This window comes from Balearica regulorum, chromosome 5 (assembly GCF_011004875.1).
Source record: "Balearica regulorum gibbericeps isolate bBalReg1 chromosome 5, bBalReg1.pri, whole genome shotgun sequence".
Classification (NCBI taxonomy): domain Eukaryota; kingdom Metazoa; phylum Chordata; class Aves; order Gruiformes; family Gruidae; genus Balearica; species Balearica regulorum.
In genome coordinates, this window is record NC_046188.1 from 56,584,044 (window position 1) to 56,602,758 (window position 18,715).

At 37.6% G+C, this 18,715-nt stretch overlaps 1 protein-coding gene across 18 annotated transcripts in view; it reads left to right on the top strand.

Moving 5' to 3' along the window:
• SOX6 (SRY-box transcription factor 6) overlaps positions 1-18,715 on the top strand; it is a 373,686-nt gene that overhangs the window by 288,318 nt on the left and 66,653 nt on the right. For all 18 annotated transcript variants that reach the window (XM_075755057.1, XM_075755064.1, XM_075755059.1 and 15 more), the window contains one exon: positions 16,329-16,478. In XM_075755057.1, coding sequence (XP_075611172.1) covers positions 16,329-16,478 — 150 coding nt within the window. The remainder of the gene's footprint in view (positions 1-16,328; positions 16,479-18,715) is intronic.

Sequence of the window (18,715 nt, forward strand, 5' to 3'; positions counted from 1 at the left end):
ATCATTCACAAAATCTAGTGAAGTCAACACACTAGAGGTCACATTTTGGTGTCGTGCATGAATTACAGCAAATAGCTAAGCATGAAAGCGAATGAAGAAGTATTTCAGGTGCAGGAATAGTGAGAGTGTGTTGTCATGTCCACTGGCATTTTTGGAAGCGAAGTGAGAAATAAAAGAGGTAAAGTTGTTTCAGAAAAGTTGCATCATTTGTCCTACACACTAGAAAGAGAACGAGTCACCAGATTTAACTAGTCTACAGCTTTATTAAATAACACATCTGTGAACTGTCCATAGTAATTCATCCAGTACAGGCCATGTCTTCTGCTGCAGTCTTCAACACCTAGCGAAGGGCTAAGATGAGGCCTCATAACCATTTTAATCTGGTCCCAGCACTGCTGCTGAAATACCATCACGCCCACTGCAGTTCAGGAAGCATGGCAAGCTTACGCAAATTCACATTTACTTGTGTAAATTACATCAGCTTACAATGAATTTGTAATAGTAAGCTCCCAGTTACCTGGTTTTGAGGTGCAAATGTGAATTTTTTTTTAGATGTAATTTTTATAAGCCCATTTGAATATGTTTTGCATAATTTTGTGTGCACTTCCTTTAAGGAAATTATTTAATTTTCCTTGAAGGTGGATGAAAGTTCTAAATATACTGTAAAAGATCAGTGTGAGAGATCCGCTAAGCAGCCTGTAAAGCACAATTATTTTGCCTGCTTTAAAATACCTGTAAACTGGGCTTGTTTTTTGCTTCACAAAGAAAACATTTCACTGTTTTCTGCATTTAAATATACATTTTAAATAAGTTGACTTATCAGGTAACGCAGCAGGCTGAACAGGGACAAACCATTTTTAATGGTATGTTAATTGAATGGGATGCTAGAGATGCACCTCAGTGACTTTTTTCCCGGATGTGCCCCAGCTGACTGATAAAGCTTCTCCTGATCAGTGGAGCCAGTATGTATTTATTATATCCCTGTCTTTCGTCCATTTTTGCTAGTGAAAATAATAGAATGGCTGTGAGCTACCACGTGAACTGTCTGTGTCTCTTAGAGAAGTAGGTAAACATAACGGCTTCAAACCCCAAGCAGCACTTTCAAAAATTCAGCTCTTAAATGTAGAGCTGCCTCGGCATCTTCTGACAAGGTGGTGTTTCGGACGTGGGAATTGAGAGAGGTAGTTTAAATGGGACTCTTTCTTTTTCCTGACTTGCACCCATTTATTATTGGGATGGCATCTCATTATTCTGTCATGGGAGCCTGTAGCAATTTAATTGCAGTGCTTTTTGCCTCTTGGTATGATTAGGAGTGGTAGGTGAGCATTCAGTTTTCTTGTTCTGTGTCTGTACAGTTCTACACAGGGAAATAACTGCAATCATTACATTTGGCAATTTCGCCATCTGGGTGGTCAGGCAGTGAATGAACCCACCAACCTACGTCAGATCTGAAGAAATACTTCTAGAGAAGATTTATTGCCATTTCTTTTTCCTGTGTCCACAACTATCTTCTGTCCTGAATTGATTTCGTCCTCTGTAGGATTAGGAGAACGATTATGTCTTTAGACCCCTTCAGCTAAGATTGTCTACATTACTGGCAATCGTACCAGTGACATGGACGTGTGCTTACTAGGAAACTCATTCACCAACTCATTTCACACAGCTCAACAAGCAGTTACTCATAATTGCTTGTAATCCTGCTGACATGAGCCTGAATGAAACTCCTGACTTCTCTCACAAAGCCCATCTATGTGTTAACACTTTTAAAAAAAATAAATACATGAAATTCTGAAATGCAAAATTTGATAAGCTTTGATAGCTATCATCTGTTCAGCAAACTTAATGTAATTAATTGCTTTTCAATCATATAATTTTATTTCCCTTATCACAGGGGTTGTCTACAAGCAGCTCCCTCTTTTTACACCAGCTTTAGTCCTGAACACATTTCTACCCATAAAGTGTGTGAAACTATCTGAATTCATGAGTTAACTGATCTTTATATAGACCTCTTACATTTATTGTTAAAGATACTTCATAGTAGCTGTAAGGAAAAAACCCTGATTTTTGGGAGAGCTTCTAAAAGAATATCAGAAAACATTTTAAATTCTTTCCATGAATAATTTGATTTATAGCGTCACCAGAGAAGTTAATATTATGATAGTGTAAAGTGAATGCAAAACCTGTGCTCTGATGCAACCATCTCATTATATTTTCATATTTTCCTGATAGATCTGGTTATATTTTTACTTTAAATAGGTGCTGCTTATTTGTTTTCCTTGGATACAGGAGAAAGAGTTTAAAATACTAGAGCCTTTGTTTGCAGGTACCTTTGGAGCCATGCTTCCTCGTCCTTGCTTGCTTTCCTAGGTGAGCTTGTTACTCTGTTAACTTTAGTGCTATCCACAATTTGATGAGGTAGAATTTATGCTACAAAAATGCCAAAAGCAAATTCTAATAGAAGCAAACAGGAAAATCACACGAAGATTTATCTTCAATTTTTCCCATTTTTTGTCAAATAACATAATCCACTGGAAACTCGAAATTACTTTTTCAAGCAAATGCAGTTGTCCTTTGCTGTGGCTGGCTTTTTACCAAAGGTATTTAGGTTTGAATGAACTTATATTTTATCTATGCGTTTACTTCTATATCAAATACATAATAGTTTTAAGCAGAGTATGTCACAGTTATTTTGTAAAATCATAAAAAAGTTAAAGAATTTTTGCCAATTTCCAAGCTGTGTAGTACAACATATAATCTGGGAGAACCACCAAGATAAGTCGATTGTGTTCTTTCCTGTGCGTGGTAAATAACAGGGGAATTATGATCAAAAAGTAGCATATTGCTAATCTGACAGCATTAAATGAGGGAATGCAAATCTTTATGCTTAAGAGAAAGAATTGACATTTCTGCTATCCTACTGCAGAGGAAATGGCTACGAATATTTACAGATAGTTTTTACATATTGTTGCATTCTGGTTTTTTCTTGATATTTACAATACTTTATTAAAATAGCAGATTTTATTAATGCTCACATTTTTATAGGAATATTTTATGACTGTATTCAGATCTACCTAGTTCAGACCTTGTGGTAAGGCAGTAACAGTGTATCCGCTCTGTGAGCAGCACAAAGAAAACGGTGACATGTTCAGGTTCACAGAGAGTGTGTTTAAATGGAAGCGCTGAGGGATGCTTCCTAGTTTCTGGGTACAGGTGCTCACCCCATGCGGAGGTGGGACACAGAAGTATTTAGTCCCTCCTGCCTTCTGTGCTCCTGTTTCCTGGCACACGGAGGTGAGCCACGTTCCCAGGCTGGCCAGAGAAAAGCCCAAGCTCGGAGGCTGCACTGTGAGAGCGCTCCTGCGCTGCAATTGCAGCGCAAGACTCCTGGTTAAACTACCTCTCATTAGGTCCTCTTCTTGAGAAAAAATACAGCGAGGAAAAGATGCGCTCTGAGTTTGGGCTTTGATCTTGCTTTCATAAACGACTCAAAGAATTTGCATGGTAGCAATGCAACTATTCCATTCTTGTTGATAGCAAAAATACAAGAGAATAGATGCACAAGGTGGAAGAGATGAGAACAGTGAGTGTTCCTTTATTCCTTGTCAGAACTTAATTTAGTTCAACTAAAATGCTTGCTGTTTTTGTCATGCTTCAAGATAAAATGTCAATGTTTACATATTCCTATCTTTTAGACAAAAGATGCTCATTGTTTTAGAACTCCTGAGTTACTATCTATAGGAAATTATAAATATGTAACAGATGCCTAAGTTCACCTCATTTTTAAGTATTTTGTATAAAGAGCAGCAGTTATAACTGCCACAAGCAATTTGTATTACATACTTCTCTACTTTTTCTTCTTTTATCCTTTTCTTACACCATAAAAAATTAAACCAGGGTAAAATTAGTAAGATGAGAAGCTAAGATGGTATGGCCTCTTCCTCCATTAGGAGAAAAAATGCTAAGCATATATTGTGTAAAAAGGATTTTTTTTAATTATCACATTGTTCTTCCTGATATCTGTCTAGATTTTTAGTCTGGAGAGCTCCGTTTGAGACAGCAAATGATCAAAGTCCTGTGTTGGGGTTCCAAGCATTTTGCGTTAATTTTTGTGTCTGCATAGAGTTTTTTGAGTGCTCTGTACACTGAACTACGCGCCTGCAGTATTTCATTCAATCCCCTACTTTGTGCGGCAGTCTCAGTGCATTCAGCAGGTTGTCCGCCAGCAGATGAAACAGATGTTTAGGCCATACTGGAATGGAGCGGCATGCTGCATCAGGACCTGGATATTCCTCTTGACATCTGGATGCTGCTGGGCTGGGAAGCCTGCCTTGGGCCGGGAGGCTGTAGGAGCCTTGTGGCAGTAAACATAGGGTCCTTGCTGCTCTTTAAGCGATTAGTGCACTGAAGCAGCAATAATGCTGAATTATCGCTTGGTTGCGTTCTTCTAAGGAATCTTGGGACAAAGGGGTAGTCAAGGAGGAGTATTTACAGTAAAGTCATGTTCAGAAAGACAAGACTAATTACGATGTATTAAAAAGCTTTCTTTCAACTAGTTTAATAGTAAAATTGTTATGAGTACTTTAGGAAACTTTTTACAAAGCAGTAAATAAATAGCTTACAGAAAAACCTCCCTTTCTCATTTAAAATCATTAAGATGAAAAAAGACAATTTCAGCTACTTCCCAATTTCATGGTCTGGTCAAATTGTATGGAACAGACAACAAAATGTGACTGAAGACATGAAATTGAAGGTATACTAATGTTTATACCTACTAGAGACAAAAATGTGAACTTCTAATAGCTGCAGGGAAGAATATTAGGTATGGAAGCTGTCTGACTTATGCATTGATTCTTTATAGTTTCACTTTATCAAGTTGAAAATTGTGCTGTATGTGCTGCTACAGCCTAAATTGTCTGCTGCAGCACTTTCCTTTCTGATGTGTGTTATTTAAACACAACAGACATGGTATATTGCATGGAAATAGGTGTTTAATGTTTTGTGATTACTAGCTGTTGGACGAAATAGCATTTAGCATGGATTGCACCCCCCACCCCCCCCAATAAATTCTCATTGTTGAGACCAATGTGTTTAAATCAGGGTCCTCCCAAACAGATTACAGCTTTTTGGAGAGCGTGAAGTAATATTTTGAAGGCAACCAGTTTGTTGCTCTCATTTAACCTCCAGTATTCTAAAGGGGTTATATTTAATTAACACTGGCTAAAGGCCTGACCTGAGAGGCAACCAAAAGTGATTGAACTGCATTTTCAGATCCAGGCTGTAATCTGTTGGGAGAGGAATAATAATAATAAAAAAAAAATTAGAAAGCACCATTTACTGAAATTCTTTCTAACTAAGCTGTATTTCAATGGGCCATTTAATGCTCAGATGGACAAAGGTATTACTTCAGTCACTGAATTGTATCAAACCCTTTCTCAGAGGCCCAGTTTAAAAACTCTACAGGAAAAGTGGCTTAGCATCATATTCTCAGCAGACCAACACTCAGTCTGTTTGGAAAGGGGAAAAAAAAAAAAAAAAAAGAGTGAAATGAGGTGAGACACAACCGCCAAGTCAGTGAGGATTTTTGCCTCTCCCTCCAGTCAGTGGCTTCACAGGGGAATTGCTCTTCAGAAGGCAAGAGCTCCAGATTCGCTACAGAAGGCTTTCAAAATTTTATTTATTTATTTATTTTAGTAGCTGTTACTCTGTTCCCCCTGGTCAGCTTTCTGCCTGCCCTTTGCTCTTTTCTGACATGGCAGAAATATAGTTTTTTCTCTGGGGGACTTAGGACCAGTACCTACACTTTACAGGGTTAGATTTTTGACCTGGTCACATTGGAAGGAATAGAAAGTCTCATTTAAATATCACAGGCTCTGACACTTGTGAGCTGAGTAGTTATTTTATTTCGATAGAGCCAACGTTAGATATATTCTATGGTGATCTAAGACACGTAATGTACTGTCTGAACTTTAATGGTATAAAAATTGTAGGATACATTTTTGAGTTCATATTTTTTGCAGAGAATAAACTTTTCCTTTGCAATTTTGATGCTGTCTCACTAAAAATTCCCAGCAGCCTCACAGGGCGATGGGGTGACATTATATCTTGGAAACTCGTAAAGGTGCCGTAAAACTAATAAACCAACAGCTTTACTTCCCAAGGGGAAACAAATACAGTATTGCCAGGTGCCAGGTTATATACATTGTCTCAGCTACTTGCAGTGATTGATAATTTATTTGAGCTCTAAGCATTCTTTCTTGGTTTTGCCCACAGCTTTACAGTAAACAGGCTGCAAACAGGCAGTTGCTGAGAGATTATATTTAATTGTCATACTTCAATGAAATCAAAGCCATTTGATTTCTAAGGGGCACGATCTCAGGAACAATGCCTAAATGAGAGTCGCCTACATTTAGGCAGCAGAGTGAGCTGTTTTGATGGCCATTTCTTCTTCATTACGTCAAAGCAGGACGAGGTCAAAAGAATGAGAAATACAGTTTGCAAACGAACCAGGAATGATTTTAAGAGCACCTTAATGCACGTGTGCCTGAAGGCAAGTTAGTTCTTTATTGCACGGGTGCGTATATTTTAGCTGTCTGGCTTTTCTCCAAATTTACATGACTTTAACTGAGAGAGGCTTTGGGATTGGATGTCATTGCTGTCAGGCCGTGATGATAAACAGGTGGGGATAGGGAAAAGTGAGCGAGTGAGTCTCTGAAGGTGGATCTTACTGCAGGTATCTTCTCATTCCACTTGCTCCTTTACACCCCCCACCCCCGGAACATCAGCATGAGCCTTGAGGCCAGAATGTATTCTCTGTAAATCCTTTATTTAAAAATAAGCAAAGTTAATAACATTTAAAGAAAAATTAGTCAAATGGTAATTTCATCTTCAGTTTACATTTCCCATTACACTAAAAATTTAAGCAGATATTTTATAGCTGGCAATACATATTCAGGTTCTCCCAATACAAGCCCATACTGTGATGAATAAACCCAAACAAAATAATAGTGCAGCAACCACAGCATGCAAGAATAAGTCAAGGACAAAAAGGTCTGTCATTTCTTCAGAATACACGCCAGTGCGATCATTTGGTCTAGTCATATTTTGAGCAGGAGCTATTGGATGTGCTGTGGGATGCTTCTCTATAAAGTAATGAAAATTTGCTTCTCCAAAAGATGAGGGAAGAAATTAAAATCTATGAAGAATAGATACAGTTTTGCTATTTTCTGCAGCAGAAGTCTGGGCCTTTGTTACTGACTTATTTAACAGATCCTCTTAACATCTGTCCAGCAGACTGTGGACTTTATTAGCAGACAAGAGACCCACCAGATTTAGAGCCTGCTGGGTGCGTCTTCATCTTCACAGCTGTGGATTAACTCAGACTTTCCAGAAGAGGACAACCATATGGGATAATTGGTGTCATTGGGTAGCTAAAAAAAATATGAAGAAACAAATGTCGTCCAAACACAATTCACTGTTTTTACAGTCACAATTACTAGTCTGTTTAAGAAATAAGAAAGGCAGCATTACACTAAAAAAAGAAAATCTATTCATATCTGTGTGGGAACCTAATCAGCCTCTTGTTTCCAATGACGATGGCTCCACAGTCGCACCAGGTCTGCGACAAGAATGCTCCTTTTGTGTGCCGATAATGTGGAAGCGATAAAATTTCCTATAAGAGACATATGTGTTTACATCATGAGATGTGTTATTTGACAAAACGCTTTGTTCTCTGCATATTTTCCACGCAGAGTTTCATGCTGGGTTGTTTTGCTGGAAAGCTTTGATTAGCTAGAATTAGTTGCTGAAGTAAAATAGACACTTTTGTTTTATGAGTCCTCTTGCTGAGCTGTAAATTATAGTAAAACATATAAGGAGTGACAGAAAGAAGTGCTGATTTGAACCTCTGACCCATGATCGGCATAAAAACATAAGATAACTTTTTCAAAGGACTACTGAGAGCCATAAATATTCCATGGTCCACTTAAAGTTAGGCCCTTTTAACAAAATAAAGCTGTTATTTTGCATAAGGGGATCTTGACTCTGCAGTACTACAACAATACAAGCTGCAGTATCTAAAATGTGTAGAGATTCTTTTATTTTCGGTATGGGTTAGCCATTATCCGCAGCAGGGCCATAGAGGCGATGAGAGTGATTTTTTTCTTTTTCTGAACCAGTACAATGAATTTGTGGTCAGTAAAAGGAGTTGGAACTGGCAGACACTCAGTGGTGAAATTAGGTGTCTGTTACTTTGCAGCTTGAGAGAGAAGAAAAACAGGCATGTGTATCTCCAAAGGAGAGAGGAATTGAGTGGAATTTAAGGTCACATAAAAATTTGCCTTGACAATATATAGAATAGCAACTGACAGACGCTGAAATTACAAGTGTTAATGGTTCAAAAAAATCTGAAGTGAATGAATATGAATAACTGGTAAAAACATTCTTTTAGCCGAGAGAGAATTTTTTTTCAGTAGATGAACACCTGAACATCCAGGGAAAAATGAAGTCATCTAACTCCATCTGTGACTACAAAATGCATTATTTGTATTTTCACAATTACAGTTAGTTTGTTTGCACATATTGGGCTGTAATAAATCTGAGAGCACATTAGCCAGCAAGTGCATAAATAATCACTGCAACAATCTTTGTTATTTTGACATTAGTTATGATAATTCATTAGCTGCCTGTTTGTGTTCCACCTTAATGCCTTTTTGCAAAGGTATTTGATGCATTATTATAAGAAGTAGAGGGTATTCACACTCTGTAACAATGAGCAGACTCTGTGGTAGGGTGCTATACGGGAGTTTAAAATCAGAATGTTATGTCCACTATGGATAGGTTAGGCATATACAAACAGGGGAAAGAAAGGCACGATGCTATTAAAAAGAAACCATGTATGTATATTGTGACACTTTTCTCTGTAGAGAAAAAGGAGTCTTTGTGGTGTATTGTTACTTATTATTTATCATATTTCTAAATTAAACACTTTTCCCTAATTGTTACTCCAGCTTCCTGTAGCTGTACTTGATGGATGCCATTTCAGATATACCCATGTAAAGCCAAATAGTTCTCAGTTGTTTACCATAACCATGTGAGTTAAGTTGATGTTGCAAACTTGTTGGTTCTTAAATAGTAAGCTACTACTATCCATGTGGTGGCACATGTGAAAATGAGAGAAGGGTCTAACCCACAGTACTATCAGATCTGTAAAACTTACCTTATTTTGATTTGTTAACATTTTTCTTAGAACAAACCAAGAAAATGCTACTGAGACATCCAAATTTCATGAAAACAAATGTATAAAATGCACTGTTTTAACAGGTAGCACCTGCACAAATATATTGTAAACCAAAAGAAAACATTCACTTTTGGCATAAAATATTCTTTTCTATTAATTTGAAGGGATCTTGTTTTCATCAGCAAAAGCTTTGATTTTTCAAAATTTTATTTTTTTAAACTCAATTAAGAGTTGCTTTCGTGTGTATGTACATTTCTTTTAAAAATTTTGTTTGTACCTTTCCTTCTCTTTCTCCTCCTCCTCCTTTTCCTTTTGTGTGGAGAGAACTCCTAGGACACAGATGCTGAGCTGTGGAAGGTGTTTTTCTGGTGATGGCATCTGGCTTCTTGGCAGACTCCACAGGCAGTAGCTGCCTTCAAGTTGCCCCTGGGTTTGTCACATGGTTAAGCTGCTGATGAGTTACTTAGGCTGTCTTGTGTTTCTGGAGGTCGTTTTCTGTTAACCTACCGCTCACTCTAAGGTTCTGCATTAAAAATCATCTTAAAACATCTTAAAAAGACAAACCACCATGTGCTTTTTTTAAAAAAATATATATATACACACACACACACACGTAAGCAAATAGCCCCATTTCTTACCTTGCTGCTAGTGTTAGTCATGGAACGTATTTGGTGTAAAAGACATCCCAATACAAAAAATGACATTTATATAGGAAGGAGTAAGTACAATTAATGTTTCTTTAGAAACAGTTCTTGCACTTAGATTAAGAAGTGTGTGAAAATTTTGATTAGGATATTTGTGCTTCTGTACTACTCTTTGAAAAGATTACCTTGCCTGAACTGCTGAAGGCTTTACCAGTGACATTGGGCTCAGGTCAGCACTTGACCTTTATTTCCATTGTTATTATCTATGACACTCAAAACATGGGTTTGAGCACTACTCCATTCTTCCTCCAAATGGAAGAAAAACTTTTTCAGAGACTCTGTTTCTTTTGATCTGTTTGACATCAAGCTTATTTTAAGCACCTCTACACCAATAGTAAAAAATAAGCAGTCCCACTGAAGGTGGGAATTTTTGTTTTGGGTAGCTTCTTTTCAGAATTAATGTACTGGAAATAGTAAAGATGTTGCTGGTTTTGGTGAGCTTGTGAAAACCCTCTGTGATCAGTTGTAAGTGTTATTATTGCATGTTATATACTCAGAAAGAAAATTCTGGAATTATAGCTTTGCAACATTACGTACTAAATATACTATGGAAAAAAATAACCGCATTACCTCTTGTAGTGCAGGATTTCAACAGCACTTGCAGTCACTCCTTAGAGTTTTTCATCTTTAGAAACCAAATTACTCATTGTCTAAATAGCTGAACTTTCATCTCTATAAATAAGATATTTCAGCTTTGCACAATTCATTTAAAATGCTGACAAATAAGGATTCTCACTTGATTCTCAGTAGTTTTATTGTTCAGTTTCATTTACTGTAGCAAATGTATTTGCTGAAGATGTAACATAGGGCTTGCATTTTTAGTAATGGAAGACTTTAGAATTAATCAGGGTCCATAAAATTTAGCATTTCTTTCTGAGCAAAACCACATAATTTCTAGCCCCTTTGGAGAAATAATGTACAAATACAGAAAAAGAATGTCTTTTCATTTTGGTCGTAAGTTTTTTAGTAAAGCAAAATAAAAGGGTAAATATTTCTACAACAGATCCCTCCTTTCTCCTTGAATCAAGCCCATTTCTGCTGAATTTCTTTGTGGGCCATCTTCCAAGTACATCCATTGCAATTCATCGTGCTAGGCCAGCCCTCATCACCTGCACTTTGATTATCTGCTACCACTCTCATTCTTATCTCCATATTTCACACATGGCTTTGCTATAGTTTCTTCAGAATTCTACTGCAAAGAATAACATATGAATTATATCCCCGCTGCTGTGAGCAAATGCTCCCTCACCAACACAGTCAGTTGAAATGTCTCTAGCCCTTGCCTTTTTGCTCTCGTATATACAAGTGCAACTGCTCTCTCCATTTCCTCCCTGTGCTCAGATATCTAAAGAAACTGCCTCTCTCCTATGCAGCATTGTATGATCATTTTCTCTTTGGTGAAATATCTTCTCTAAACTTTTTCCATGAGGCTGGTCACTGACAAGCCACTGGTAAGAATGTTATGATTATCATAATTCTGTGTTAGGTGGTAAAACAGCCTGTCACAAAGTTAACAAGGTGTTGTCAGTGCAAATCTCCCTTAACTCTGTTGATTTAAGGCCCATTCTATTTTCCTCACCACGTGTTACTTCTGTAACATTCGATTCTCAAAATTCTTCACCTTTTTTCATTCGTTTAGACACAGGTGCTGCAGCCTAAGAAGTAAGTATCGGTATCTGTCATTCGGCAGAGCACGTGTCTAGGAATGTCACAGGCCTACGTGCAAGCGAAAAGTCATATGGGAAAGGGACCTGAGCTAATGAAAGAGTTTTGATTATTGAAAACTAGATGAAAAAACTAGTTGAAAAATTATTGAAAAAAATCTGAAATCTGTGAGAGGATGTGTAAGCCTAAGGCCTTTGTCTTCTGGCAAGGCATGAATGAACACTAGCAGCAAAGGCAGTTATCTTTGTGTTATTGTGAAAATATCTCGCAAAGGCATTGTGAAACTTAGGTGGCGTTAAGAAAGGTTTTAACATTTGGATCAGTCAAGATGCTCTATTATTAGCTCATAGGTTTTTTTGACAAATTTTAGATTGTGGATGATACTTTTTATAAAAAGAGTGAAATGGAAATAATTCATCAATACCATAGACAATTTCTGAAAAAGAAAATACCACCAGTACCCCTGAATTATTATTTTTGTTAGTTATTCCCTTCTTCTTGGATGGTAGCTCTAAGTTCTGGCAAAGGCTTAGTATGAATTCTGCTGTTTCCAGGTAAAAAAATCAGTACGTGCTTGTGCTGTGCAGTACACATGCTGAGTATAGTGCTTTCCCACTCGTCTGTAACGTTTTTTTGGTAGATGAACGTCATTCAGACTCATAGTGACCTCCAACTTTCATAAATTCCCCTCAGATTTTTAGTTGATTACAGCTGGAATAGTTTCAGTAACAAGTGCTTTAGTCCATCAGCCTGTAAGTTCATAGGTGCATAAATGTGAGACTTCACTTGCCATTGCCTGAAGTGAGACTTGCGGCATTTCAATATCCTACTCTTCAGTGTCAGATCACAACATTAGAAGAAACCTGGTTCTGAAAACTGTAAAACTACATCCTTGCTCACGTACCTTAAATGAGTTGGTTTTCAAAATTGTTAGCTATGCAGGAGCACTCAGTAACTCAAAATCAGCACTACTTATATTTAGATGCTGGGAACTGGATTGTAAGAATCTAACTTGGTGACCTTTTAAAAAAATAAAACACAGGCTATACATTTTTAAGGCTACTTAAAACAGTCATGAATACTTGATGGTTTTGAATATCTAATTTGTAATCAAGAGCCTTCTGAGTCAGTGGTTGACATAAGGGTTATGAAAGGCTCTTCTCTTTATGTGCTAGATATACATTGAAAAGATGTCTCAGTGTTTGAGGTAGGTTAATTTTTTAGTCACTACACAGTAGTCAGTAGTTTAGAATTTCAATTGAAAAAAAATCCATTGAAACTTTTGCTTTTGAGCATTAATACCTAACCTTCAACATTCATTCAATGTTTGGTTTTTTTCCCCCTCCTTAGTCATGCAAATAAAAGCTTCACAACCTGACCATCTCAATGTGAGGTCCTAAATTGCCATTTCGAGCCACAAGAGTGGTATTTGCAAAAATACCCATTTTATCCCTGCAATGGTGATGTGCATGTATTTCTCCAGACTGGCCAGCTCCCCATACAAACTGGTATTTAAAAGAAGTTATACAGCCTCCTAGTCCACACGACAATGTTGCTAGCACTAGTGCGCATTCTTGCAAGGTTTTCACTTGTTTGTGGAACAGCTTTATTTTAAAGTCTAAGCAAACCAGACAGCTAATTACTGTTACTTATTTCACATTTTCTTTTATGGTGTAAACCAACTTTACAGAAATGCCAGGCTGAAGCCAGTACTATGACCTTGGAGTAACCCAGTGATGAATTTTATACGCACACACATATATATAAAACCCCAAATTTATTTTATTCTCTGTCTCCCGTTAGAAACATTTCTTCCTCACACTATTTGCAGTACAGCCAATACAGCCCTCAACACACTGGGAGGGGAGTGGTGTATAATTCTAAATTTATTCTGCTTTTAATGTTTCCATTTCCAAATTCAAATAGATAGTCACTATAACAGCCCACTTTTCATGTTGCTATCTATCTCTGTGACCCTTAAAGTGCTGTGGACATTTCAGTTGGCAGTCCTGCTGGCACTTGAGTACCAGGTCACCGACAAACCCTCCTCTGACCAGCCGTCTCTCTCTTCTCCTTGATCTTGAGATAGCTGGTCAAGATACGGCTACACCATGGACTACAGCTTTTAGAAATGATAAACACACCTTTGTTTACTTGTCATGACTAACAGGGCCACAAGCTCCGTTTGCCACGCGTGCCCAGTGTCTGTGGCCAGGTGCAGGCAGCAGGGGGGCTGTGGGGTGGCCGCTGTGAGGAGAGGGGCCAGCCGGCTCCTCAGCAGCTCTGCCACAGGGCCCCAGCAAGGCTGACAGCCAAGCTGGTGGCACCTCTGGGAAAATGTTCTCCAGAAAGGGCACAATGCCACACAGGCAGCAAAGAGCGAGGGGAAAAGTGTGAGGAACAGCCCTGCTGGCAGCCAGGCCGGAGAGGGAAGAGGTGGAGGAGTCAGCAATGAAGGAGTGAAGCTGAGGCTGGGAAAATGGCGGGCATGGGGGATTTTAGGTTTTGTCTGTGTTTCTCACCATCTAACTCTATTGTAATTGGCAATAAATTAAATTCATTTTCCCCAAGCCAAGTCTATTGTGCCCATGATGGTAACTGGTAAGTGATCTTCCTATCTTTTTCTTGACCCATGAGTTTTTCCATCTTATTTTCTCCCTGTGCTGTTGAGGAGAGGGAGGCAGAGAGCGGCTGGGTGGGCAGCTGGCAGCCAGCCTGGGTCAACCCACCGCACTATGCTGCTTGCCATCATTGACTATCAATTTGTATGCTCTAAGAAACACTGAATTTTGTCAAAAGAATAACTAATACTCCACCTTTTTTGCCCTGAAGGCTTGCCTGAGAAGGAAGAAGGAAATTCTTTTGAACTTTAGCTGACAAACCTGGATTTGTTTTTACATAGAATTCTTTTCCTGCTCTTGAAAGTGCAATACTCACTACATTAAGCAGTAAAGCTTTAGTCTACTTTTGGTGAAATCTAAGTCATCTTCCCCAGATAGTTGAAGCTGATGTTGAATAGGTTTCTAATTTTAAAAAAAAAAAGGAAAAGTATTGTAATAGACAAAGTATAGAGCACTGAGAAAGCCATTATAGTCTTTGGATTTTGTCTTTAAGTTGTGTTCAAGTTTATTTTATCATCTCTTTTATTGTACGGTGCTTGATTATTTCTGAGCTGAGAATGTGCGGGCTTTCGGAAGTCTGTGAAATGTGCTTCTTACTCTCATGTAAGCAGAGCATCCTATTAAGCAAGCATACATTGACCTGAAGATTACACTAAAAGGGATAAGATCCCAGTAGTAGGGAAAACCCCCCCACACTTACAATTGTATACAATGCTTCATTTTCATTCTCCAGGACATCACCAAAAGCTGGGAATTTTTTTCTATTTTCAATTTTTCTAGATTTCTAGCACACGAAAAATAGTACCTTAGCCAAAATATTCAAACACCATTGATTTCAAAATATTGGCCTGTGATCCTTTTGTAGCCTCTGTGTGGTATTGAAAAGGGGTGGCATCAAGCAAACAAACAAGCATACAAACAAACATGAGTTTTCGTTTGTCATCCAGAGTTCTGACTCTGCCCCTCTGTCAGGCATTTGTCTAGCCACTGAGTCACTGAGCTTACAGTATTGTGTAACTTTCGTTTTCTGTGGAGGCTTGTTATATTAGAAAAATTGTTCCAAAGAAAGCAACAATTATGACATAAGCACATCTGGCTCTTGCAAATTATTCTTTATTAAGCTTTCATTTAATTACATGTGCTGAAAGGTCTGCTTTTGATTACTGTAATTTTTTTTATTTGTCCATCTGAATGATAGTAATGTTGGAAATTACATACAAACCACCTGGCTTTTTTCTCACTAATAAGGCAAAGTTTATATAGATTTATGTGTAGAAGAGGGATTAGGATCTTCCCTGTTTACGGTAGAAGAATTATTGCTGACGCTAATTCAAGGTGAGGGTTTAAATTTGGTCACTGGAAGGAAATTAAACCTATTTGTTTTTTTCAGCAAAAACTTTAGATTGGTAGGAATAGTTTATTTTAATGTACAAGTCTTTTATTGTGTTTCAGTTCAACTTTTTGAAAAGTTCCTTGAGGGTATTTTTGTATTTTCATCACTATTTACAGGAATTTTTAAGGCCTACATTCCTTATTAGCATTTATAGAAGCTATAAGAATCACTGTATACCGAGATGGAGACGTACCCTGTTGCCTATTTTAACTTTCATTACTATCTAGGGAACATGCAGCATTGCCTTATGGTAAAAAATTATTTCTATGTCAGCCCCCAGTAGATGTTCTGGAGTTGGTGGGTAATTTCTGGGTAAGAACAGAAAGACCTGAAGCATTGTTGTTTCTGACAGGGGTTTGTACCTCCTTTTCCTAACCAGCCTTATAATTTTGCCAATTTTGGTTTAGTATTTGGGCACAGTATAACCTTTTGCTCATTACCATGACCATCATTATCAAGAAGGGGAAAAAAAAAAATCAGCCAAAAGTCAAAATGAGAAAAATATTGATGTGTGGGAGTTTTCCAGTCTTTTTTTTTTTTTTTTCTTTTTGAAAATAACAAGGGAAATACCGCAAACAAGAAAGTGCTGAAAAAAAATATCTAAATTCCTTTAAGAGAAGAAACAGCAGAGCAATAAAAATTATGTACATTTACAGCTTCTTTTTTTAGGAATTTTGCAGGAATACATTGTATATCTTCTTGTCTTCCAGCAACTGTATGCCGCTCAGCTGGCAAGCATGCAAGTTTCTCCTGGAGCCAAAATGCCATCTACTCCACAGCCACCTAATACGACAGGGGCACTCTCACCCACTGGGATGAAAAATGAGAAAAGAGGGACCAGCCCGGTAACTCAAGTTAAGGTATTTTTCAGTGAAGAAAAAAGTTGGTGTCTGAAAAGGGCAGTGAAATTAAATGGTCTATTTAATTGTTTTACAGTTGGAAGTTGAAAGTTCTTCAGTATTCAAATAAAACGTGCACTTTTAGTGCTGTATTATCAGTATAGAGAAGGGAAGAGAAAGCATTCACTTCTTGCTTCCAAAAATATCAGACGTCCCTCTTCCTATCACAGGCAGCACAACAGATTCATCAGTAAAATGTGATATTTTCAAGATTTCAATTTGTAATCTAGTAATGTGCATAAATGGCATCCATTTCATGAATTGTTTCACATTGAACTTTTGAGCATCTTCAAATATGGTGCTAGCTTATATTGTTAGGGCAAGAAAGAGGCTGTAGATCTTCTAATTATTTTACAAATCTCTAGTTGTACTTATTCTACAATTTTGGAAAAAGCCTCACATAAAAATAAGATGTAAGTCAGGACTCCGGGGAAAACATTATGTCACTGCAGATTGATTTGACTTTTGCTGATTTCACACAGCTGCTGACAACCGGGCTGCTCCTTGTTGGTTTTGTGCCATTGCTGAATGCTTGTGCCTGCTTATTCTCACTTGCTTGGAACCAGGCAGCTACAACATGGCATTTGCCAGCAGTTTGAAATGAACATCGTGCACCCCTTGAAATCCGTGGTGCAGCCAGTACCTTTGGGTGAAACTGGCTGGCTTTTATTGCTGTGCTCTCCTGTGGTTGTTCAGAATTTCATGAGACTAAATATGCTGAGAAGCAATTTACTTCAAACTGTAAAAACCCACCAACTTTCAGATGTTTTACCAATTTGAGTGATAGCGCTATAAATGCAATACTATTAAAATAGATCTAAAGAGGGCATATAGTGACTTTGTGGCGGGGGGGAGAGAGAGAGAGAGAGAGAATATGCGGGTTTTTGCTAGCTGCTAACACCTTACAGGCACACAGTCCTTAGTCTCAAATCAGCCTGGGAAGATTTTACTTACTTGAGGTGAGGGTTTCTTTTTTTTATTATTTATTTTTTGACATGAGAGTAAAATATAATTCATTTTTTCATTATCATCAATCATCGTGGTAAAGTGTGGGTGAGTAGAAATTTCTGCCTGGGCTGATAAATTTCCATGACACTTTTTTGCTAGGCTGAGAGTACTAATAAATAAAAACTATTCCATTATGGCCAGATCTAACATTTATTTAGCAAAGCGTTCACTTTACTTAACTGTAGATGTGTATTAGTCTAATATTTTACCTCTTGTAATCCAATGCCAGGTTTGAGAGCAGTCAGTGAAATTTACCACATAAGCAGAGTTTGTTATGGTCAATACAGAAGCCACCAAAAGCAAAGCCCAACTGTTTCAGCAAAGTTGCCATAGTATAGTGATACCTAACACCAATGATTTATGGTATTGAGAATATACTACTGACTACTTTAATGCAAAAAAGTAATTTCATAAGTGAGTGAGCCAAATGGATCTACACCAAACCAAACCTTTACTATATGAGTAAAATTTTCCCTGGTTAAATTCAAGCACATATCTCCTTGAACCAAGGCCAATACCATTCCAGCTTTGTGGCCAGCTGAGTCCTATTACAGACTTGACCGCATGCAAATTCTTGGGGGTTTCCCTATACAATATAACTTGAATGGACTGAAATACATGTTAATAAAAAAGAAGCCTTTTTATTCTTATTTTTATTAAGCACACTATTGTATTGAAAATATTAACAATAACTACAAGTGCTTCTTGTGGACAAATACCAGTGGGTAAAGAAGAAATTAATTATTAGTATAAACACACTCTAATAAACTAGTACCTATATGCTTTCTTTGCAAATTGTTACCTTTATAAGACATGACAGTTTTGATGGTCATGCATTGCTTAACAAATCCTCTATATTTTCTTTGTTCTTAAACAGTTGTTTGTATACTACATGCATTATTTATAGAACTAATGGAATTATTTTACAGGAGTCAGATCTTTCCAAAAGTAACGATAGTTTTTTTTAAGTCAGTGACCAGAATGTTTTCCGGCTTTTCAGTTGCCTCGTGGAAATGAGAATGCTGTCTGTGAAGTACAAACAAACAGGTTCTGGCAGTGTTTAGAATTTTTTTCACATGATCGTATCAGTGCTAGGCAGAAAATTATTCAGAAATTGAACATGGTAGCGTAGATTTGTATGTGTACATGCTGTCAGTATCTAGTCTGGCAAACTTCCTAGTCTGAAAGGG